We start from the raw sequence: 25,968 nt of genomic DNA on the forward strand, positions 1-25,968 counted from the left end.
TGTTCTCTATGCTGTAATGTAAAGCTATCGTTCCTTCATTGGACATCAGGCAAGCAAGAGCTCTGCCGGCAAACAGCTTCAGCCTCTTGAGGAAAACCTGTGTTAAACTGCCAAGATGCACATCCAGCCACGCCAGAAGTAAGAAACCCCAAACCACACAACTTAACCCTGAGGTCTGTGGCTTCTCAGGCTTTAGTCATTCTTAATTTGGTGCTAGTATCTTATGCTGTCATGGTAGGAAGAGAAGCCCAAATAGAGCTGCCCCAGGCAGAACAGTCCAGGACCCTTAGTTGAGCCCCAACTTCTTGGCAAGGAAAGGATCCTTTTCTCTGACAGAACTGTACCCCAAATCTGCTGGGAAGGCATCTTCTCTGTAGTAGATGCAATTAGCCCTGCCTGCTTGGACTCAGGATTATCTAAAGTTTTATCCCAGCACCCTTTGCTGCTCTTACATAAAGAATAAAAATGTGGAGCCCTTTCCCCTTTATGAAAAAATGAGAAGGGTTGTACAGACGATCTTTAGGTTCTCTTTTAGTTCTAATGATTTAATTATAAAAACCCTTCTTCCCATAATCCTCTTGGGGCCTGATTTGGGAAACAACTCTCACCTTGTCCCAGCATGTCAGCCACAGAGAGCTTTGCTATAATTAGCATTGTAAACTTTGTTGTAGGAGATTAACTAACAGAATTTAGTGCTACTGTTCTCCAGTATAATAATAGCTTATATTTCTGTAGCAATTTAAGAGTTAAAAAGCACATTGTGCATAGCAATACCGTGAGGTAGGTAGTGCAAGGATATCCCCATTTTTATAATGAGAGAAATGTAATGACTTATCCCCAGGGTCACACGGCTTGTAAGTGTTAGGTACTTGAACCTGGGTCTACTGGTTCCAAAAGTAATGCTCTCAGAAGGATCTAGTTACATGAACACAAGGGGCTGGCTGGCTGTAGGTTTGAGGTGGCAGGGGATGAGGGTGGAGAAACTGCATTTAAGAAAGGTACAGTGTTAAGGACAAAAGAAATAACATAAAGTATTTCTTTACTGAGATTCATGACCTGAAAAGAAGGTGAGTTGCTCATGTGAGAAGTGTAAAATGTGGTCAGCCTATGTACTCCCTTTGGAAGACAAGGACAAGAGTTGAGGGAACATGAATAGGTTTCATCTTCAGAGAGAATACTCACATTAATGAAATCACAGATCCATCAAAGTGAATAATGAGGGTGATAGTCTTACTCTACTATGCCCTGGTCAGAACACATGTAGAATATTGTGTTGAATTCTGAATTCCTTGTTTCTGAAAGGACATAAATAAAGTACAGATTGTCTAGAGATGGGCAGCCTGAATGGTAAAGGGCATTGATATCATTCCATATGAAAGTGAAGGAGCTAGGAATGTTTAACGTGAAGAAGAGAACAGTTAGGCCATTATAACTGTCTTTTAAGTATTTGAAGGATTATTGTTTGGAAGAGGGATTGGAATTGTTTTGCTTAACCGAAGAAGGCAGAACTTAAAACAACAAATAGATGTGGCAAAGAGTCAAAAGCTATTGCAAAGGAGTGGTTTCCCTGTAGGAGGAGAACCAGTCCTTCTTGAGTCAGAATCATCAGTAGTCACTCATTCTCCTTCATAAAAGCAAAGAGAAACTGGCATGCTCCTCTGACAGTTAACTCATTGGTTACATGGCCCAACACATGCCCACTACATTTGCCTCAAGCCTTCCGGGAGTTGCCTGTGGCAAGACAGATTTAAGATTTTTCTCACCAGAAAAGAAGGTAGGTAACTGACTGCTAGTTCCTGAGCATTCCCAGAGAAACACAAAATTTTCAAGCCTTGAGGAACTTTATAACCTTCTTCAGTGATTGTACTACAGCTCTTTTGCACAAACCCTGCTCAGCTCTCCTAAGATAGCTATAGTTTCCTCCTCTGTGGTCTCATTGGCCCAGCCAGGCTCCTTTTCAGACAGCTTGAACACCTGGTTTCACACCCCGGCTCAGGCACTTACTGTGTAACCTTGGGCAAATCATTAACTTATCTTGGCATCAGTTTCTTTGTCTATAAAATGGGGGAATTGGATTAGATCATAGCTAAAGACCTTTCCAACTCTTGCATTTTTTTTCTGTTATTCTACTCCTAAATGCTTCCACCACAGCAACTCATAGGTTCACAGTATTCACCATCTCATTTGCCCCTTCAAAATTTTCTAATGGATCTTCTCTTTCTTATTTTTCTTCTCCTAAACGTGACTTTCAGGACCCCCTAAAGCCACTTTAGCCTGTCTTTTAGAGCACAAGAAATACTACATGAGGTATAAATCAATCAACAAACATTTATTAAGCCAGGCACCCAGATAGGTGCTATGCATACAAAGACAAATATGAAACAATTGCTGCCCTCAAAGAACTTAAAAATAACTTGAATGTCAGTGGTATCAAACTCGAATAGAAATGGATCCCTGCTGAGTTAGAAAACCACAAATTAACATTGTCTTTGTTTTATTGTATTTTTGTTTTGTTAACATTTTCCCAATTATATGTTGATGTAATTCAAGCTAAGCTTTGGAGTGTAATGGACCATGTGTAGTGGCTGCGTATTTGACAGACCTGTATTTCAGGAAAGACATTTTGATAGCTTTGTGTAAAATGGATTAGAGAAGGGAGAAATGTGAGGCAGGAGGACCAGTTGGCTGGCTGTTGTAATAGTACAGTTGAAAGGGCTTAAATAGAGTGGTAGTTTTTGGAATGAAGAGAAGAGGACAGATGTGAGAATTGTTGTGATGGTAAAATCAACAAGATTGGCAACTGATTGATATATGAGGTGAATGAAAATGTGGAATTAAAGATGACTCTAAGGCTGTCAGCCTGGATTACTAGAAGAATGGTTCTGCCCTTTATGTATTATTGGAGCCAAGAATTGGTCCAGCCATTCTGGAAAGCCATTTGAGCAGAACCAGAAGAACAATTTATGCAATGACTACAACATTGTAAAAACAAAAAAAAAAAAACAGAAACAAAACAAAAACTTTGAAAGGCTAGAGAACTCTGACTAATGCAATGATCAACTATGTTAGAGAACTAATGATGAAGCATGCTTTTCTTTCCTGACAGAGATGTGATGGACTAGAGATGCAAAAATGAAGCATCCATTTTCAGACATGTTTTTGCTTGAATATACTTGCTTATTAAAAGAAAGAATTTTTTTCCATAAGGGGTGGGGATTTGGAGGGAAAGGGGATAGTGATAGTGATACCATTTTAAAAAAAAGAAAGAAAGAAAAAGGCATCAATGAAACATTTAAAAGAATGCACAGCAAAGAACAGAAGAATGTTTAGAGGGACGCACAGCCAAGTAGAATAACTTGGAAACTAAGTTGTTGAATGTATTATATACTTTATAAGAGAAACAAGTTGGACTTAGCAAGGATGCATGGTTTCGTATGGAGTCATTTTCTATTTATATATAGAAATGTCATGTTGGTGTTTGTCAAGTTCATTTCAGAATAACAAAAAATAAACATATTTTGGGGGGGAAAAAAAGAATAGCGTTACCCTTGACAGAAATAAGAATGTTAGGAAGAGAGATGGATTTGAGGGGAAAGAATAATTTCTGCTTTGGACAACTTGAATTTGAGGTGCCAGGGTACATCTATTTGTAAATATCTCATAGACGGTTGGTCATGTGGGACTGGAACTCAAGAGAGAGACCAAGGCTGACTCTATAGATCTGGAAGTCATTTGTGTAAAGATAACAAAACCCATATAAGCTAATGAAGTTCCCAAGAAAGAGTGGGACTGATTGTCCCATTCTTCAAGGCTCCCAATAATTCACTTCTCCAGATATCCATAGGCTTTGGTGCTCTTTCTTTGCCAAAAATTCTAGAAATTCTTTTTTTAGCTTCATTGGCTTCTGTAAGGCATGTCCTGATCAGGGAGGTAAATGGAGAGCTGTGTCCAGTTTTGCCTCACTGTACTCAGACTGAAGCCTTCAGACCTGCTTGTCCTAGAACTCAAGCTGACCCTCTACAAATCCAGTAAGACTACCCTCTCCTGTAGCTTTCCTCCAAGTACTGAACCTTTGGAGATTAGACCTGGATTTAGCCACTTATTTGCTTTTTAGGATTTTTCTTTTCAACAGCTTGGTCAGGTTGACATGGCAGTATCCAGTTTAGCAGTAGCTTCCACCCAGCATGAAATATGCGTTTACAATTAGATATTGAGTGCCAGGAACATGGAAGATGCTAAATGGACCCCTTGCTTCCCAATTTTATTGGAAATGGGGAGAAATTCAGTGACGGAATGATTCTGAAAAGTCTGAACTGGCCACATTGTGCAAATAACAACCTGAAGTCTGTCTTTGTCTCTCTCTGAGCCCCATCCCCACATCACTCCTCTATTCTCCTCCTTTAGGGGTAAGATAATAAATATGGAAAGGGAGGGCCATTTTTAGCTAAGTTTTGTGTCATACCCAGTGCACATATATTGCACTTATGCTGTAAAACAGTAAAACTCATCAAAGTTTTGGTCAATTGAATTTTACTATGAAAAGCATCCGCACCCTTAAGGAAAGATCAAGGAGAAAACTGATTTCCCCAAATCCAAGACAGGCTAATTGTTGCTCAGCTAGCAAAAATAAGCCTTTCTTTGAGTGAGCTAAGTCCAGTTGGTAGTTGGCATCCCCTAGTAGCAGCCCTGGGTTTTGCTGTTTTTGTTGGCATATCCGGCCACTGATGATTGGGATGGACTCCCACAGGCTTCCGTGTAGTGTTTTTCTGCCAGCAGAAGAGAGTTAACTGTCAGTGGCCAGCATTTTTACCACCCACTTCCAGGGTCCATGTGGGTTCAGAGCCTCCTTTGTTCATATCCATTGAATGTAGGGGCATTACTATGAAGAGGAAAGCTGGTTAGGAGGGGAGCAGGAAGTTTATCACTAGGCTCATTGATATCTAGTTGGACAGAAAATGTTCAGTTTCCAGAAGTAGATGCTGCAACTGTACTTTGTTGGTCACTGCAGATAGAGATCTAAGGATTTTAGGGCCCCATAATAAAAAAGAAAAAATGTTTTAAAGGATTCATGTCCCTAGGAACAGCAAGTCAAGAGGACATTGAAAAAAGAGAAGTGAAGAGGACAGGCAGCTACTGGTTCACAGCACATAGTAGAGTATTCTGATTGGAAAGGTATCACCAATTATTTCATAGAAATACCTGGCTTCCCTTTCCTGCTGCTCAAGGAGCCGGCCACCACCATGAATAACACTAACCATCAGAACTGGGAAGATCATGAGAAACAGACGTCGTCAGCATAAACAGGTGGTTATAGACGTCCTTCATTCAGGAAAAGCCACTGTATCCAAGACTGAAATTCAAGGAAAACTGGCCAAGATGTACAAGAAAACTCCAGACATTGTTTTTGTCTTTGGATTCAGAACCCATTTTGGTAGTGGCAAAACAAGAAGCTTTGGCATGGTTTATGATTCCCTTGACTAAGTGAAGAAAAATGAACCAAAGCACACACTTGTAAGGCTTGGCCTATATGAGAAGAAAAAGACGTCAAGAAAACAGTGAAAGGAACGCAAGAACAGAATAAAGAAAGTCAGGGGTACTGCAGAGGCAAATGTTGGTGCTGGCAAAAAGGAGGAATAGAAGGCACTATGGATGATGTTTATCCGTGAAGATAATTTTTCATCAGAGTATAAATAGACTATGTAAAAACTTAAAAAAAAAAATGCCTAGCTTCACAGCGGGGCCAGCAGTCAGCAGAGGGTAAATGACCATAGGTCACAGTCATCTAGACATTTTTATTTAGTGCTCATATCCTTGTCACTTGTGGATACAGTACAGAGCAAAGTCAAAATCTGATCATAAAATCGTATAGTTTAGAGATAAAAGGGATCTTAAGGGAATATCTAACCTAAACTTCTCTTTTTGTAGAGAAAGGAAAAACTGAGGCCCATGGAGGTGATATGACTTTCAAAGCATCACCCCTCAGGTGGTAAACTAGCAGAGCCCAGAATTTAAGCCCAGGTACTCATGGCTTCCACCTCGCCATGTTGTCACCTGGTGTTAGCTCAGTATATCATAGACACCATCACACAGATCCAGTGTACATAGCTGGGACTTCATTGTGGCTTCTGCTATTTAGGTGGACATGGTCACATCCTGTTTACATCTGCTGACCTTTTGAGCTTAAATCAGGGAAGACAGCAGTCACATCTTCCAAACTGCTTTCTTGATGCCCTTATTAGAGACAGAATCCTGGGCTTAGTGGAAGCCTGATTCATACCCTTTGTGTGAAGTCAGGGAATGCTTTGGATTTTGAGAAAAAGAAGATAAGAAAATCTCCCATATTTCGGTTCAGAAAACAGTAATAATGCCTAGAAAAGCTTTCTGTGCTTGGAGCCAGTATACTTAGACTCACATTCTCAACCTCATAGTGAATTGTGGATCTTGGGGAATCTAATCTTCAGCAACATAAATATCTTCATTTATTGGATGAAGGTAGTGATACCTCTGCTGCCCATCTCACTGGGCTGTGATCATAAAGAAAGTACTTTGTAGAGTTTAAATGTAAGGTACTTGTTATTATGTGATATTTCTGATGGCCTTGGAAAGAAATGCTCCAGCCAGTCCAAAGGCATCTCTCTCCCTGGAATGGACCCTAAAGATAGAATCATCATAGTATAGTGGATGGAGCACTGAACTTGAAGTAAGGGAAGTCCTAGCATACTTAACTAGCTGTGTAATTCTGAGCAAGTCACTTAACCTCAGTGAGCCATGGTTTTCTGAGCTGTAAAAAGGGGGTCATAAGAGCACTTTGTGAGGTCACAGGGTTGTGGTGAGGAGCTAATGAGTTATAATGTATGTTAAATTATTTTGTAAACTTTAAAATGCTATATGAATGCAAGTTGTTGTTAACTATTATTACAGTATTATCTTAGAATGTTGGGCTCTGAGTGTGTCAGCAACACCAGAATTTCTTTCCCTCATAATGTGGATAGTATTGATAGGGAAGGAAAAAGTCGTTGGAATAACAAGTGTTTTCTTTTTTGTGAATTTCCTTTTGTCATCAGAAGTCATCCTCTACTAATTACATCCTACAGAAAAACTACCTTATCTATACATAATTTGACTTATTAATGGCAGGTTAAGTGGTGAAGCTTTTGACTTTGCTTCTACATAGTATGGTACTGAGTTCGCTTGCCTGCTCCTTGAATGATAACCTAATCTTTGTTATAGGTTGGTAGCTACCTTAGAAATCTTCTAAGCCAACCCCATTTTGCAGTTATAGAAACATTTCATAGGGAGAGCAGCCTTCTGTCAGCTAGAAGCAGAGCCCTAATAACTTGTTGGCTTGACTTAGTGTTGGTTTCATCCTCCAGAGGCGGAGAAACCAATAAGGGGAGGGTGCACTCTGGATCTGGTTCTCACTTACAGGGAGTGACTGGGGCTGGGATGGAAAGAATGAAAACCTTAGTGGAAGCAACCGCTCCATCCTAGAATTTGTGATAGAAAAGGACATGAAATCCGGGCACAGTCTAACATACACCTTAGATTTGGGGAAAGCAGATTTCAGAGGGAAAATAGATAGGATCCCATGGACTAAAATGCTTCAGGAGAAGTCAGTTGCTCCAAATGAAATCCTGAAGACATAGAGGAAAACAATTCCAGTTAAGAGGGGAAAGTAGTAGTTGTCTAAAAATGTGGTTGCATAGGGAGTTCATCAACCAATTTAAATTTTAAAAAGAAATTCCTAAAAGCAAACAAACAAACAAAGGGGCAGCTAGGTGGTGCAGTGAATAGAGCACCAGCCCTGAAGTCAGGAGGACCTGAGTTCAAATGCAACCTCATACAAAACACTTTTCACTTACTAGCTGTGTGACCCTGGGCAAGTCACTTAACCCCAATGGCCTTAAAAAAAAAAAAGAAATTACGGAAGATGGAAGCAAGGGCCAAATAACAATAAATATGAGTGTTGTCTGGTTTTGTAAAAATAGCTTCAGGAATGCTAGAGGTCAGAATGGACTGAAGCTGGTGAGGAAGCCTACAGACAACAGTAAGGAGAATTGGTGGGGTGGGGCAGGGAGGGAGGCAGTTGGAGTTAAATGATTTGCCCAGGGTCACAAAACTAGTAAGTATCTGAAGCTGAATTTGAACTCAGGTCTTCCTGACTCCAGGGCAGGTGTTCTATCCACTGTGTCACCTACCTGCCCAAGTAAGAAGACTTTTGAGGCTCCACTGGGAGAAAAAGAATCAAAGAAATATTAGGATCTTTGCTGATAGAGAGTGAGATATTGATAACTGACAGCATAGGAAAGGCAGAACTATTCAAGTCTTAATTTGTTTGTTTTCTGTGCCAAGGAGAATGATCTTATTGGTCATTAGAAATGACAGAACAAAAATGACCCACAGTAAGAGAACATCTACTAGCCCTTGATAAACTCACCTGACCTAAATGAACTACTCCATCCTTAGGTCCTGAAAGTGCTTCTCCCCCCCCCCCAAAACGGGGTCACTAAATTTGTAAATGAAAATGGAATAGAATGGGGAAAACATTTAATAATCTTACTCTGTTCAAAGCACTGTGCTAAACATTGGGTACAGACAGTCCCTGCTGACAAGGAGCTCATATTCTTATTGGAGGAGACAACACGTCAAGGAGGGGTCATGTTAAGTTCATGACAATTGAAAGGCTAAGAAGTGCTTAGACAGGAAGAGTAGCCATATGCACAGCAAGATCCTTGGGGAATAATGGCAGGGCAGATAGTCCACTGCTAGAGGGGAGAGTAGGTTCAAGTGTTTAAGTATTGTGGGGCTATGGGACATCTCTAGCCGAGGTAAGGATGTGGGGCTCATTATCAACCTGACAGTGGGTGTCTTACACTTAATGGGAACTGGGCAGTGAGACAGAGGGTTGGTTGGGGAAGAGAAATGCCCTTGGCATCTCTCCCCTCACTTACCCCACTACTGTCTCCTTTCTTCTTGCCGTTCATTGTTGGGCTAGAGGAGGGGAAGGGAAGCCCCTCTAGGAGCCATGTGGAATGCCATTTGCCTAGATTTTAGCCAAGGTTTTGATAAAGTATCAGGGGCCATTGCTGGTCGTCTTGACCTATGGCTTGCCACTGGACTCTGATGACTCTGGAGGAGATAGTGAGGCTGATGATTTTGCACAGCCGCTGCCTCCCTTAAATCCAGTTCACTTGCAAGTCAAGACATCACTGTCTTGATGTTATTGATCCTCTTTTAGAATGAAGGACAACCCCTGTGGATTAGCCCACAGATCTATACTTGGCCATGTACTGTTTTTTAATCATTTTTTAACTTTATTGTTTCCATTTTATTAATGATGTAGATGAGGTCAGATATAAAGATGACAGAGAGCTGGGAGGGATAACCAACCTGGGTGACAAAGTCAGGATCCTAAAAATATCATGACAGATTGAATCTAATAAGATGAAATCCATTAGGAATAAATATAAAGTTTTACACTTAGGTCCAAAAAAACAAAAACATCTTCATGAGGTATGAGATAGAGGAGGAATGAAACATTAGTTCTGAAAGGGATTTCTAGAGTTTAGTGGTCTGCAGGCTCAATTTGAATCAACAGTGTGATAGTGGCAGCCAAAAAAGCTATGGATCAGTAAATAAAGCATTTATTAAGTGCTTACTGTGTTCCAGGCATTGTACCAAATGCTGAAAAGTCAAAAATAAGCAAACAAGATTGCCCTTTTCCTCAAGGAACTTACATTGAAAAGTATAAGATAACACATAAAAGCAAGGCTAGAAAGTTAGGGGGCAGCAAGGGATCCAGCAGCATGGCAGTGGCTAAGAAGTGAAGCAAAAGCCGGGATCCTGGCAAAATTAAGTGATAGCTCAGCAATCAGAATGCAGGGTTGTTCCAGAGGCAGTTCCAGTGGGAAGGATAACTTAAATGTAATAGAAATGGCTAAGTGAGGTAGAGGGCTAGTTCAACAATCTTGGCATGAATTAAAAAGGGAATAGCTTCCAGGAATCGGGGGGACAGATAATATTTCCACTGTACTTTACTCTCACTAAGCTAAATCTGAAACATTGTGCTCAGTTCTGGGCTCCTAATTTCAGTTTTTTAATTAAATTTTATATTTTTCAATCAGCAAAAATATACCTTCTCTCCTTCCTATACCACCTCAATTGAGAACTAAAGAAAAACAAAATCCGTAATTACAAACATGTATGGTCAAAACAAATTCCCACATTGGCCCTGTCCAAAATAATAGGTGCAATGTATACATGTGTGTGTGTATAAAATTCTGCACTCTTGAGCCTTTCACCTCTGTATCAGGAGATAAGTAGTATGTTTCATCACTAGTTCTCTACAATCATGGTTACTCATCACAATGCTCAGAGTCTCTAAGTCATTCAGAGTCATTATATAAATTGTTCTGATTCTGTTCACCTCATTCTTTATCAGTTCATACAAGTCTTCCCAGGTTTCTCTAAAACTCTTTCTTATTATTTCTTACAGCACAATAATATGCCATCATATTTGTATATCATGACATGTTCAGCCATTCTTCACTTGATGGATTCATTGTTGTTCAGTCATTTCAATCATGTCTGACTCTGTGACCCCATTTTGGGGTTTTCTTGTCGAAGATATTAGAATGGTTTGCCATTTCCTTCTCCAGCTCATTTTACAGATGCAAAACTGAGGCAAACAGGGTGAAGTTACTTGCCCAGGGTCACACAGCTAGTAAGTGCCTGAGGCTGGATTTGAACTCATAAAGGTGAGTCTTCCTGATTTCAAGCCCAGTGCTCTATCCACTGTACCACCTAGCTGTTCCCATAATTGATGTCCCCTCCATTTGCAATTCTTTGCCACCCCCAAAAGGAGCTTCTATAAATATTTCTGTACTTCCATAGAATTTGTTTTGCTTAGGACTAATCCCTCCCTTAATTTACCTTCCCAGTAATCCCCTTTTTTCCCTGTGAAGTGAAATGTACTTCTGTACCTGACTCTGTGTATGTACATGTGTCTTTTCCCTTCCTTTGGCCAGTTCAGATTCACTGTCATCAGCTTCTGGTGTCACCTGCTCCCCTCCTTCCCATTTGTTTGTATAGCTTGCTACTTGTACAACCAAATTTTGTGTGATAATTTTTTCTCATCTTCCTTTCTTTCGTCGCTCTCTCCCTCCAGTGTATTCCCTTTCTCCCTCTCTTTCTATTAAGATCATCAGGACATAACAGAACCACTGTCAGGTCTTCTTATAATTAGACTCTGCAACCTCTGATGATGATAGAATTCAGAGGAAACACATTTATAATCTCCTTATATTTGAATGTAAGCAGTTTAACCTTGGGTACTCCTTCATGATTGGTCATTCACGTTTGCCTTTTTATGTTTCTCTTAACGCCTATATTTAAACTACACAGTTTCTATGCAGCTCTGCTCATTTAACCAGAAATACTTAGAAGTACTCTATTTCATTAAAATCATTTTTTTTCCCTATAGGATTACACTCAGTTTTTCTGGGTAATTTATTTTTATTGTAAAACTATATCCTTTGCCCTCTGGAATATTATATTCCAAGTTCTCTGTTCCTTTATAATAGTGGCTATAATCATGTGTAATCCTGCCTGTGGCTCCTTGGTCCTTGAATTCTTTATGCCTGGCTGCTGGTAGTGTTTTTTCTTTGACCTGGAAGCTCTGGATTTTGGCTGTCATGTTCCTGGGAGTTTTCATTTTTGGTTTCTTTCAGTAGGTAATCTGTGGATTCTTTCTGTTTCTACTCTGCCTCTGGTTCTAAGAGATCTGGGCAGTTGTTTGGTTTGGGTTTTTAAGGCTGTCAGGGTTAAATGACTTTCCCATGGTCACACAGCTAAGCAGAGTCTGAGGCTGGATTTGAATTCAGGTCCTCCTGACTCTAGGGCCAGTGCTTTATCCACTGTGCCACCTAGCTGCCCCTTGGGCAATTTTCTTTTAATATTTCTTGAAATGTCATATTTAGGCAAAACCTAATTGCTGCCTCCCGTGTCTGAGCTCTACAAGTTTCTGACATAGATTTAATTCTGAGAAAGAATAGATGGGTGCTGGACTCAGCTATTATCAACCAACTGGGAAGCTCTGCTGGTTGAGAGTGACAGAATTATAATTTTTCCTTTGATCTGGGATTTCTTCCCTGGTTACTACTCTGTAGGCTTCAGACTAGACCAGAAGTTAGACCTGAGACCCCACTCCTGGGGTCCCAACCACATTGCTGCTCCTTGTTTCTGACCTTGCTTCTCTCTCACAGCCTATGGCCCGCAACCATTCCTTACCCCAGAACACCCCATCTCGGGTGCAGGTTCCCTCCTCAATCCACCCTGAATCTGTGACCCGGGTAATGAATGACAAAGCTTCCAGTTGACATCTGTTTGTAACCTCTTCCTGCACTGGAGTCCCCAGTGTCCACAAACCTATCTTTGTATGCCAACCTGTGCTGGAAAATGACTCACTGTGACTTTTTCTTGGATTTTCCCATCAGGAGTCAGTCTAGCGTATTTTCTAAATCTGTTTGGAGGAGTTTGAGAGGCAGGGACCTTGGTGTACCTCTTCCTGCAACTCCATGTTCTGGGCTCTGTCTCCAGCATGTTTCAGAAGTTTCTGATTCAAAACTTTCAGAGGGTACTCTAAGTTTGAGAGTGCCCACAGAAGCATCCAGGATGAGACCATGACATTAAGATTTATTGAAGGAAGTGGGGCCATTCAGACTGGAGAAATCTAAAGTGTGACCTGCCTTCAAATATTTGAAGCATCACTTCTAAAAGGGATTAGATTTGTTCTGTTTGGCTCCAGAGGTAAAAAAATAATAGGAGCCAAAGTTACAAGAGAGGCAAATTTAAGCTTGAGATCAAGCAAAACTTCCTCACAGAGCTTTTCAGAAGTGGAATGCCATGATAGCTCCCTCCTTGAAGGAATTCAAACAGATGCTGGATGAGCATTTGCAAGACACATAGTAAGAATTCCTTTGTCATCGTAGAGTAGATAGCCCTGAGGTCCCTTCCATATCTCAAATTCTGTGACTCTGTGAAGTGGCTTGATCAAAGCCACACACTTTGTGATGTATAAAAATAACCCTATACACAGCTCATGTTTTCCAGTAATCTGCCTTCAAGGAAATGTTATAGGCACAGACAATAGGGAGTGGCATGGGGTTTCATACCTAGGTCCTCTAGCTCCAAATCCAGCCTTCTTTTCACTACATCATGATGGTTCTGCAATAGCACTTGCTGTGCTCTGTGATAATTAGCATTTGAAACTTCTCTTACTCCTTAGCTAGCTGCTTTAAAGGCATTATGCAACTGACAAGGCATTTGTCAACAGAGAAACATTGTAGAAAGTGCACTGGATTTGTTTGGAGTCAGGTGACCTAGATTTGAATTCCAGCTCTACCTTTTACTCCCTTTGTGACCTTGACAAGTCATTGAAGCTCTTTAGGCCTCAGTTGTCTCATCTGTAAAATAAAAGATTCTGGCTAGATCATCTCTAAGGCTAAGATCATCTCTAAGATCATCTTTAAGGTCACAAGAGTAACTGGAATATATATAGAGCTGTGCTGGTAAATGTTTAACAATTGGTTTTTTTGGGGGGAAATGTGCCCCTGACATTTTTAAGTTTAATCTGCATTATTGACATTTTCTTCATCACTTCCTTAAGTCTAGACAATCAACCACACAATAAATCAAGCCCTGATTTGTAGGATTTATCCATTTCCAGGGTGTCAGTGCTTACATTGTAATTTTAACAGTAGGCCCAAGCCTGTGAGAGATGTTTCCAGTACACACCTGCTGGATAGGCTCCACACCTCTCTTATATTGAAGACCAATTAATAATCATCTGCTGTTAGTTTTCTTGCTTGGTATTCCACGGGGGGCTCCTCATAGAGGAGCTTCAAATGTGGCACAGTTCACGTCAAAGGCTACACAGGAGTAATGAACATGTCCTTGATGATGTCCTTTATGCCAGTCAGTCAGTCAGCTAGGATGTATTGGTGCCTACTGTGTGCCAAGACTGTGCTAAATTCTGGTGATACAAAGAAACCCCCACCTTCTCAAAAGTTCAATCCCTGTTCTCAAGGAGCTCCCAGTCAAATGGAGTACACAATACGAACACAACTGTGTACAAACAAGATGTAGACAGGATAAATTAGGGGTAGTCTCAATGATAAGGTACTAAGATTAAAGAGAATTGTAAATGGCTTCTGGTAGAAGGTAGGACATTGGCTGAGAAATAAGGGAAATTGAGAAGTACAGGTGAGGAGGGAAAACATTCCAGGCAGTCCAGGGGGACAGCTGGTGAAAACAGTCAAAATCAGAAGAAAGACTGTTCCCTGTGGGAATGGTCAGGATGTCGATATAACTGAATCAGAGAGTGAGGAGTGGGAGTAGGGGGCGAGAAGGCTGAAACACCGCCAGCAGTATTGTTGTAATAGTTCTTCCATAATACAGTAGATCCAGGTGATCCCTTTTCATAGATTTAGAGGCAAAGAACATTAGAGACCATCTAATTCAGTGCCTTCATTTTGCGCTTGAGGAAATGCAGACCCAGGGAGGTTGTGACTTACCCAAGATTACCTAGTTAGTAACAAAGCCAGGATGTGGAGCCAGGTCTCCTGAACTTCTAGGCCAGTGCCTAGGCTACCCGCCAGGCTGTCTTAAAGGGCCCTTCCAGCCTTAGAGGCTAAAGGAAATCCAACCTTAGGGCAGACAGAAGCAGGCTTTGCAGGGTACCTGCTTTGACTTTCTTAGTTACCTGATATTCTGCGGGCTGGGTTAGGCTTAAAGGGGGAGAAGAGGGGATCCAATTTGGAAGCTGGTTTTTCCTATTTCAGCTAATGTTCTCTGTGTCACATTTGGAATGTTATTTTTAAGGAGGAAGCCTCTAATCAAGTTTAGATCCAAAATTTACATTGTCTGACTGGGAGTGTAAGGCTTTTTGTCATGCAGAATCCATGTCTGAGGCTATCTGTACCAACATGTTACAGACTAGTCCCCAGAGAAACTGTGGTCCGTGATAAGAATGTTAAATGTAAAATGGAACCTAGAACTGGTTTCCTAAAGCTGAAACAAAACATTTAACAAAAGTTCTCATCCTGCCCTCTTCTCCTCTCTCATGATCAGTGAGATATTTGTAAGGGCCTTAGCACAAGGCCTGGCACAGAATGGACTCTGTCTAAATAAATACTCGTCCCCTGCCCCTTTCTCCTCAGCCCAAGACTGGCATGGAGCAGGAGTGTCAAACTCGAATAGAAAGGATCTTTGCAGGCCAGTAGTGACTTAGAAATCCATCACCTCAGCTCTCCCAGTGTTCTGTCCCCTCCAGCCCAAGAGCCAAGATTTTGTATCCAAATCTTGCAGCTGACAGAATTAAGTGAACCTGTAGTTCACATAGGAAGCCCTATCCAGATGTCAGTATCAGAAAAGATTAATTCTGTATGTGGAAAAGTAATCACTCTGTGGGGAAAGAGCTAGACAAGGGGCATCCTGGATGAATGAATGAAGAATGAATTAATGAATGAAGCATGTGTTAAGTGTTTACTCTGTGACAGGCACTGTGCTAAGCAGTGGGAAAACAAACATAAAAGTGAGACAGCCCTTCGTCTTCAGGAGTTGGCTTTTTAATATGGGAAGACCACACTTAGAGGAGAGTTGTAGCCAAGGAAGGATGTTTGCATCTGGAAAGTCACAGAGAGGCTGAGCTGAGTTGATATACATTTACCAGAAACAGTGGTAACATTGATTTTATTATTGTTCTAGAGCAAGAGGTAGAAAGAGAGGTGGGGAAAGGGCTCACCTGTTGAGGCCAGGCGATTGGTAAGAAGGGATGGTGTAATCTGAAGTGACTCCGTGTAAAGGGTTCAGAAGACAGCATGACCCAGGGCCAGAGTGCCACACCCAGGCAGCTCCGCTTCTGTAGTGCATGGTCTCTGAAAGGAGCTGCAGAATCAATGGCGAGATGATCAGGGTAAATCCTAGAGCAGAGACTGTGCTAGGTGGGCCTTCACCGAGTGATCTTTCCCTCTGCACGTTTTTCAGAGCACTGTATCTGGACTTTTTTGACATTCTGCCTGCTACCATGTGTTTGTGCACCTGTCTTAGACTTCCTATTAGGTTATAAGCTCCTTGGAGGCAAAGACTACATCTTATTTCATCATTGTAGCCTTGAGTATGGTGTATTGCACATAGCAGGCACCTAATAAATAAATGCAGATTGTTTTATATTTGAGTTCCAAGGTTGAAATTGGGGCTAGGAAGGGAGGCTGCCTTATTCATTGTTTACATTTGGGTCCTATTTGTAGCTATTATTCACAAAAGGAAACACAGGGGTGCAAAGGTAGAACAAATGCTGAGAAGCAGTGGATCGACCACTTACCTATCTGCCTGCTTATTCACCCTAGCGGCTAACTCTGTATTTCTCTTTCTCTTACCTAGGACCTCATCCTTGCGCTGGAACACGGGGACCAAAGAACGGATGCTCATTAAGGTGACAGATAGGGAGCCAAGCTTCCTTATGCACCAGGGCAATGACTACCCCACAGACAACCAGCCAGGGCCCCGCTCCCGGAGGCCCTCGGGTGGTCAGCAGTCCCCCAACCTACAGACCTTTGCACCAGAGCCTGACAACTCTGTCTTCTTTCCTGAGAGGAAGCCATCACCTTTCTTGAAGAGGGCTGAGCATATTGGTAGTTGCTCCCCTTTGCTGGGCCGTGGGGACCGTGACTCATTCTGCTCCCCTCTCCAATCCCAACACCGAAAGCACTCAAGTGAATCACAGCCATCTTCACCCCGCTATGCCTATGAGCCGCCCCTCTATGAGGAGCCCCCCGTGGAATACCAAGCCCCCATCTATGATGAGCCCCCCATTGATATGCAGTATGAAGCGAGTGGCAGCTACAAGGCAGGTTCCCCACAGAAATCACCCATCCGTAAGCCCCACCCCTTCCTGCAGTCACCCAAGCAGACATCCAACTCGCCCTACCAGCAGCTGGTGCTCACCAAACAGAAATGTACTGACCGCTTCATGAGCCTGGAGTATAGCCCTGCAGGCAAAGAGTATGTACGGCAGCTGGTCTACGTGGAGCAGTCTGGCTCCAGCCCCAAGCTCAAAGCAGGCTTGCACCACAAGTACTCCCCCAACCCCATTGGGGGCTCCTACTCCCTACAGCATAGCCCCTGCCTTGTAAGGGATCAGCGCCTAGAGATTAAGTCAGGAGACTACAGCAGCATGGAGGGGTCTGACTTCAGGCATGGACAGCCCATTTCCCAGCTTCCTCATGGGGAGGACTCCATGTCCTGGTCCAGCCAACAGGATACTATGTCTTCAACAGGCTACTCCCCTGGTACTAGGAAGAGAAAAAGCAGGAAGCCTTCTCTATCGCAAGACCCAAACACTTCTTCAACTGATGGCTCGGGTGATCGGGACCTCCTAAGTGAGCAGCTTGGGAGTGAAGACCGATCTATGTCGGGCCCTAGCCGCCCCCAGATGAGTCGCACAGAGAGCAAGTCGATGGAGGCAGACATGGTGCGGGGCTTCCCTGAGCCATTCTTGGCACAGGCCAGGCTGGCCTGGGAGGCCCAGCAGGCACACTACCATATGAAACAGCGTAGCAGCTGGGATTCCCAGAAAGATGGTTCTGGCTATGAGAGTGATGGAGCCCTGCCCCTCCCAATGCCTGGACCCGTAGTGCGTGCATTCAGCGAAGATGAGGCTTTGGCACAGCAAGAAAACAAGCACTGGAAGAGAAACACTTTTGAAAAGTTGGGGTTTCCACAGATTCTGTTAGAGAAAAGTGTCTCTGTTCAGACCAACCTGGCCTCTCCAGAGCCGTACTTACATCCATCTCAGGTAATCCTCCAAACAAGACCAGGGCAGGGGAGGGAAAAGGAAAATAGGTCCCAGGGAAACCATGCCACCCTGAGCGGGCAAGCTGCCCAAACTTTCAAGGGGTACTTTCTACCTAAGCTGAGCAAACACTGGGAAAGAGGTCCCAAAAGCCATGGTTTGCTATCAGAGCTTCCTGTGTATTTTCTATTCAGTGTTGTGTTCTCACTGCTCAGATGCTTAATCACTGTCTGAATGCCACCTTGCATTCTCCAAAGCTATGCCAAAGGAAGGTAAGTTCTGGCAGTTGCCACCAAATTAGAAAGTCATCTTAGTAAGGCCCTGGCAATAGACTGTTATCTGAGGACCAGCCTAAAGCTGAAGAGGCTCATCACCAACAGGGAGTTTGTTACAGAGGGATTGATTTTTTTTTTAAATCCACAGCAATTCACAATAACCATCTCCTGGGACAAAGAGACACTATGATCTGTGTTGTCAAATAGAATATCCACACGTATAACCACAGACTCTTGGAGTTGTACACTAAGTTTTGTTGTCTGTTAGCCTTCCTGAGTGCCAGGAAAGAGTAGCAAAAACCCCAGCCTCAGCCTAACAAAAAGTTTTAGCATCTGCTAATCATCAGTGTGTCCAGTACCACACTGCAGAGAAGTGACCCTCTCAAACATTTATCTGCTGCTTTAACCATGGCACTGACCATGGTGGGCACTCATGGGCCCCCTTTTTCAATGTGGAAAAGTGGAAAAAGCACTGTATTTGATGTCCAGGCACCTCAGTTTGAATATTGACTCTTCTGCTGAACAATTTAAGTGGCCTTTGCCAAGTCAATTAACCTGTATAGGCCTCAGCTTCTTCATCTCTAGGGTTCCTTCCAGCTCAGATCTATGATCCTTACATCTGTGGTAATGTCAAATAGAAGGGTGACAGTGCTGAAAGTAATGTGATAGCCCTGCTGGTATTTGAGAAAAGTCCTGGGGCTTTAAAAAGCGTGACATTCTATAGCTTATTTCCTTCTCTGTAAGCTGCCATAAGGAATATTATTTTTCAGGTATGACTAGGTTAGGCTAGATAACTTGAGAGTCCATGAGTTTGTGATTCAGAGATTTCTTATTATTGTAGTAAAGGATATATAATCTGACTGTCAAGAGTCCAGTAGGTTGCACCAAAGGTAGAGCTGACATACTCTGCCAGGGGAAAATAATATTAATTGAGTCAAGCTAGGAAGTTAGTACTAGAAGCAGCAAGGTATGGCAAGAAAAGAAACATTGGGGTGGAGTATTCGAGCCCACTCAGCCAAGAAAGTAATGCTCCAAGACAGCTGCAAGTGGTGAGTCGGGAAGCCTTGAGAGGGCTTGGCATGAAGGCCATAACCACGGAGGGTGCATCAGGGTGCTCATGGGCTGTGGAAGGAAACCAGGCAAATAGACACTCCTGAGAGATGTGGCACTGAGCCAGAACTTGGTGTACACAGCAGCACAGTGAAAAGAGCACTTGACTTGGACCTTGTCAGAGGACCTGGGTTCGAATCCTGTCACTGTCTCTACTTCTGTGACATTGGGCAAGTCAGTGAACCAGTCTGGGCCCTCTAAGGTCCCTTTCATCCTAATGATCCTGTATTAAACTGGCAGTCACAGAGATCACAGATACCAGGAGACATGTCATTGATTTAGATAGGAGACAAGAAGAGTCAGAGAATGCACAACAGTTGGAGACAGTGGTATGTAGAATCACAGGCACTATGAACAGGAAGACTCTTGAGTCCTGAGACAATCCCTGCCCCTGACAGCAGGCAGTTCACACGATCTCTCTGGTAATAGGAGCCAATAGGTGGTGCATTTTTTAGTCATAACAAACATGAAACACAATGTAAAGGGCTTCCCAGGGCCTAGAGGTGGGAACCAGTGAGCTACATGCAGGAGATAAGGCCAGTAAATGAACTGGACCGGTTTAGGGAGTTGGGAACCTGAGCTCAGGGAAGACCCTCAGTCTATTGCCTGTTGAACTGCTTTTCAGCCTTGGGCTAAGAAATGTGACTGTGAGTCATACTTGATTGAGCATACTCCAAGGCTGCAGCTGAGGCCTTGGTGGGCCATAGAGATAGCCTTTAAATTGTACCCTTTCCCCTAGTTTCCCACAATCCGTGAATTTTTTTTTAACTTCATCAGCTTAAAAGTTCTAGAAAGAGGAGTCTCAGGGGTTAAAAAAAAAAGCCTTTGAACATGAGTTTCTGGTTACATGAGGCCTCTTTTCTCACATTGTCATAGCTGGGCATACAGCCAAGGGATGCTCCTTTTTCAAGATTATGTATATCCCCTTATTAACCCTACCACAAGCACTAGAGGTATGGGAAGGAAGAGTCCCAGGAAAATATGGCCTTCATACTAGGGGGAGAAAGAAATAATTGTTGAACTGAATAGTACTGGTTATCAAATGCCTTCATTTGTGGCCCTTGAGTGTGGTGAATAACAGTTCTGAAATACCTAACAGCGAATTTTAGATAAACTTGTATACAAAGTTTACTGGCACACTGAAGGGAAATTATTTGGAGCCTTTGAGACAGAAAACCATCCCCCAACACTTCCAAGGTGTGTGACCTTAATCAAGTTATGTAACTTCTGAACCTATTTTGTCATTGCCATTCATCTTGGAAGGAGGTCTCTCAAGGATCTGTCCTTGGCCCTTGTCTGTTTAGCATTGTCTGACTTGGCTAAAGGCACAGATAGCATACTTATCAGATTTGAAGATGATACCATGCTGGGAGGCTTCACACGCTAAATGATATTATTCAAAAAGATCTTGACAGGCTAGGACATTAGGCTCATACAATGAAATTTAATAGAGATGAATCTATAGTCAAATTAGCTTCACAAATTCAAAATGGGAGAAGTATGGCTAAACAACACTTCATGTGAAAAAAAGATCTAGAGCTTTTAGAAGTATACAATCTCAATAAAAGTCATTATCAGGTATCTCTACCAAGACAGCTGGTGAGGATGTAGAAAAGTCCATAGGGGAAGTTGAATCAGGAATGAAGCTAGCATGGCTGAGGTACCTCAGGAGAACCAAGAGCACTTGGTTACAGAGTTATAGAGAGGCAGATTTCAGTTTCAATTCTTACATGGATTTCCATTATAAGAGTTCTCCAAAGACCAGAAAGCCACTTACCAGAGGTGCTAAAGAGACAATTCCTTTTAAGGTACAATTTACAAGCTGGATAAATCTAATTCCTCTTCCATATGACAGAAAGCCCCTTTTTAATGTGTGTATGTGTGTGTGTGTGTGTGTGTGTGTGTGTTTCATTAAATATTTCCCAGTTACATGTAAAAAAATTTTTAACATTTTTTAAACTTTTGAGTTTCAAATTTTCTCCTTCCCGCCTCCTTGTCCTTCTGGACTTCATTTATAGGGAACCATGGAAGGTTTCTAAGCAGAGAAGTAAAACAATCAATCAGAATGATTCATGATAGCACAATCTTTGAAGCAGCTCCCAATTTTGTGATTGCTATAAGGGAAAAAGCACTTGGTAAAATTTAAGCATTATGGAAATGTGAGTTGTTATTCTGTCTGTGTCTTCATAGCTTCAGTATGGCCCCAGCAATATGTGCATTGGAGTAGCTAAGTATAAAGAGGCTTATCACTAGAATAAGACTATTTTTGTCTACTGTAACTCATTAAGTTACTAAGATATTAGTCTACACTTGTAGAGAGAGTATTAATGATAACTAATAATTATGGATTCAAGATTTACAAAACCCCTTCCTCACAACAGCCATTTAAGGTTTATAGTACAAATGTTATTATCTCCGTTTTACAAATAATGAGACAGAGGCTCAGAGAGCTTATAAAATCACAAGAAATCATAGTTGGGAGCTCAGAGGTATCTATTCCAACTACTTCCCAACCAAGATTCTGCCCTTCAGCATCCCTCACAAGGGGCCATTCAGCCTTCTCTTTCCTAGTGAAAGGAACCTACTAGTTCCCAGTCTCTTCTACTTTTTAACAGCTCTTAGAAATTTTTTCTTTATATTGAGTCAAAATTTGCCTCTTTGATTTCCATCCATTGCTTCTGGTTTTGCCTTCTGGAGAGCCAAGCTGGATAAATCTAATTCCTCTTCCATATGACAGAAAGCCCCTTTTTAATGTGTGTATGTGTGTGTGTGTGTGTGTGTGTGTGTGTGTTTCATTAAATATTTCCCAGTTACATGTAAAAAAATTTTTAACATTTTTTAAACTTTTGAGTTTCAAATTTTCTCCTTCCCGCCTCCTTGTCCTTCTGGACTTCATTTATAGGGAACCATGGAAGGTTTCTAAGCAGAGAAGTAAAACAATCAATCAGAATGATTCATGATAGAGATGAAGTCCCCTGGGGGGCAGGCCAGGCCTGGCAGCAGGGAGCAAGCCCGTTAAATGACCGGTTCAGATTTTAGCTCAGCTGAAGGTTTTCTCCTCTGCTCTTTATGGGCCATTTGTGCTTAGGCAGGCTGGTTTGGAAGGAAAAGTGCTGGACTTGGAGTCAGGAGACTTGCATGAGCTGTGTCATTGTAGACAGTTTATATCATTTTGGTATGCTAGGAAGAGCTCTCACTTGAGTCAGAGAACTTGAGTTCAAATCTTCCTTTTGTCACTTACTGCATTGGCAAGTCATCCACCATCTCAGGGCTTCAGTTTTTATCTGTAAAATGAGGGTGTTGGAGGCCCCTTCCAGCTCTAAATCTGGGATCCTGTGATCTCCCTGCAGCTCAGGGCATGATGCCTATATCACCTCTTTAGATTAGTTTTGAGGTAAATTACTTGTAACCTTACAGCATTATGAAAATATGAGTTCTTATTATCATTATGTTCTTCAGGTCCCTGGTGTAGACTTTAAACTTGGGATCCCAGTGAGCCTCTCTCACATCATCGCATTTCTCACATGCATCCCCTTCTTTCCACTCAATCCACAACCACCCAAGTAAAGGCCCTCAACACCAATCTGCAGGACTACGGGCCAGATAGGCAACAGCTGGCCCCAAAATTAGCTTCCATCAGTTTTTGTAAGGTTCAACAAGCTAAGAATGGTTTCAACATTTTTAAAGTTTTATTACATTTATATTAAATTATATATTACATGATTCAATTATATGTCATTTGATAATATGTTAATAAATTTAATTATATTTATATTTTAAAATGTAAAAACCATTCTTAGCTTGTTGAACCTTACAAAGTAGGCAGTACCCTCAGAGCCACAGTTTGCTGACCCCTAGCCTGGACTATTATATTAGTCATTTATTTGGTCTCCTTGACTTAACTCTCTCCCCACTTGAATGAGTTCTCCACTCAACTGCCATAGCAATTTTTCTAAAGTACAGGTTTGATCCTGTCATCTCTCTACTTAAAAAACTCCTCAGGATCACAAATACCTTTTTGTTTTTGTTGCTTAATCATTTCAATTATATCTGACTCTTCCTGACCCCATTTGGGGTTTTCTCTGAGAAGATACTGGAGTAGTTTTCCATTTCCTTCTCCAGTTCATTTTACAAATGAGGAAACTGAAACAAACACGGCTAAGTGATTTGCCTAAGGTTAGCAAGTGGCTAGTAAGTGCCTGAGGCAAGATTGGAAGTCAGGAAGATGATTCTTCCTGACTCCAGGCCCAGAGCTCTATCAACTGTGTCACCTAGCTTTTTCCCCCCAGCCCCTACACCCGCCCAAATACCTCTAGGGTCAAATATTAAAACCATCTGCTTGGTATTTAGAGTCAAGTTCAGTGTACAAAACATTTGTTAAGTGCCTGCCTAGTAGAAGGAATACAAAGAATGGCAAAAGACAGTTCCTGCTCTCAAGGAGCTCACAGTCTAAAAGGGAGTCTACAGGGTAACTTCGAGATGATCTCAAAGGGAAGGCACTAGTGTTAAAGGGGATCAGGAGAACTTGCAGAAGTGAGATTTTAACTGGGACCTTAAAGAAACTAGGAAAGCCAGGAAATGGATATGAAGCATGGGGAACCGCCAGGGAAAAGGCACAGAATCGGGAGGGGGGAGTGTCTTGTGTGAGGAAGAACAAGGAAGCCAGTGCCACTGGGTGCCTGCAGCTTCTAATAGCAGTCACCTGAGAGAATGAGGATTATTACTAGCTCAGAGTAAAGGCTTTATGGAACAAGAGAATAATATTTGTCTTTCAGTGCATACTGTGCTTTATAGTTTTACGAAGTACTTCCGATCAGTCAGTCAGCAAGCATTTTTGAGTGTCTTTTGTGTGCCAGACACTGTGTGAAGCTAGCAGACATCTAGGTGCTGGAGATACGGAGAAAATCAAAAAAGACCTTTCTCTCAAGAAGCTTATATTCTCTCGAGGGAAACAACAGCTACCTACCTGTTTGTTGTTTTGTTCTTTCAGTCATGTCTGACTCTTCGTGACGCCAGTTGGGATTTTCTTGACGGAGACCCTGAAGTGGTTTGTCATTTCCTTCTTCAGCTCATTTTACAGATGAGGAAACTGAGGCAGACAGGGTTAAGTGACTTGCCTAGAGTCATACAGTTAGTATTTGAGGATGGATTTGAACTCAGGTCTTCCTGACTCCAGACCTGGATCTTTGTCCATTATACCACCTAGCTGCCTATACATGTATACATGAACATACACATACACACACACACACACACACACACACACACACACACACACACAATAGTTACTGGGTAATTAGCAGAGTGGAAACTAACATCCCAGAATATTAGGAAAGGCTCTGTGTAGAAGATGATATTTGAACTGAATCATAATGGAAAAACTAAAGGTTTTTTTGTGGGGGTTTTTTTGTTTTTTTTTTTTTTTTGGTGAGGCAATTGGGGTCAAGTGACTTGCCCAGAGTCACACAGCTAGTAAGTGTTATATGTCTGAGGCTGGATTTGAACTCGGGTCCTCCTGACTTCTATCCACTGAGCCACCTAGCTGCCCCTGAAACCAAAGATTCTAAAAAGCGCTGGGGAGAAAGGGGACAGCCAGGGCTGAGGTATAAAGACAGGAAATAGAATGCTTTTTGTATGAGGAATTGTAAGATTAGTTTTAACTGGATCACAATGTTCATCAAGAGGAATTATGTGTAATTAGACTTAAAAAGTAGGTTGGGCCCAGATCATAAAGGACTTTTAAATGCCCGACAGAAGTTTATATTTGCTCCTAGAAGTAATAGGAAGCCACTCAAGTTTATGGAATAGGAGAGAAACACAGTCAGAGGAATAACATGGTTAGACCTGATTTGTGGAAAATCACTTAGTAGGTAGAAACAAGATTTAACAACTGATTGGGTAAGTGGAGTGAGGGGGAGTCTGAATAGTCAAGGATACTACTGAGGATACATACCTGGATGACTTGAAAACAGGTGGTGCTTTCAACAGAAATAGGTTCTGAAGAGGTATAGTTTTGAGGAGAAAGGTAGTGAGTTCTGTTTGGAATATATGAGTTTGAGGTGCTAGTGGAATTTTCAGTTGGAAATGTTTAATAGGCATTTGGTGATGTGAGCCTAGTTATTGAGAGGGAGACTGGGAGTCATTAACATAGATATAATAAATCTTTGGAGGCTAATAAGGTCACCAAGTGAGTTGGGGGGTATGAGGTAATAATATACAGCAAAAGAGACTGAGAAGGAACCTTTTGGAGGTGGTACAAAGATTACTATTCCCATTTTATGTTCAAATGACATTCGAAGAAGAAAAATTACTTGCCCACGCTCTCATAGCTAGTGAGTAAAAAAGCCAAGGTTTTCGTGCTTTCTCACTTCTAGTGGAGGATCTCATGGATCTGTCCTTGGCCTTGTGACACTGCCACTCCCTTAGTTCAGAGTCTCATCACTTCTTTCCTATACTGTTGTAGTAACCTTTTTATTGGTCTCCCTGAATATGGTCTCCTCTCTTTCATCTCTCTTCCACATGGCTAACAAAATCTTCCTGAGGCATGGTTCTGACCATGATATTATTGCTCCTCTACTCAAAAACTTTTTGTGGCTACATCTTGCCTTTGGATAAACTAGTAACTACTCAGCTTTAAATTAAACATTAAATAAAGTATTTATTAAACCCTTACTTATGTTCCAGGCACTGTACTAAGTGCTGGTAATACAAATACAAGCAAGAAAAAAGACA

At 41.9% G+C, this 25,968-nt stretch overlaps 1 protein-coding gene across 1 annotated transcript in view; it reads left to right on the forward strand.

The window, feature by feature from the left end:
• ARHGAP39 (Rho GTPase activating protein 39) overlaps window positions 1-25,968 on the forward strand; it is a 360,039-nt gene that overhangs the window by 262,029 nt on the left and 72,042 nt on the right. The window contains 1 exon segment of the mRNA XM_020995146.2: window positions 16,441-17,854. Coding sequence (XP_020850805.1) covers window positions 16,441-17,854 — 1,414 coding nt within the window.

Source organism: Phascolarctos cinereus, unplaced genomic scaffold (genome assembly GCF_003287225.1).
Source record: "Phascolarctos cinereus isolate Bilbo 61053 unplaced genomic scaffold, phaCin_HiC Scaffold_4;HRSCAF=312, whole genome shotgun sequence".
NCBI classification, from domain to species: Eukaryota; Metazoa; Chordata; class Mammalia; order Diprotodontia; family Phascolarctidae; genus Phascolarctos; species Phascolarctos cinereus.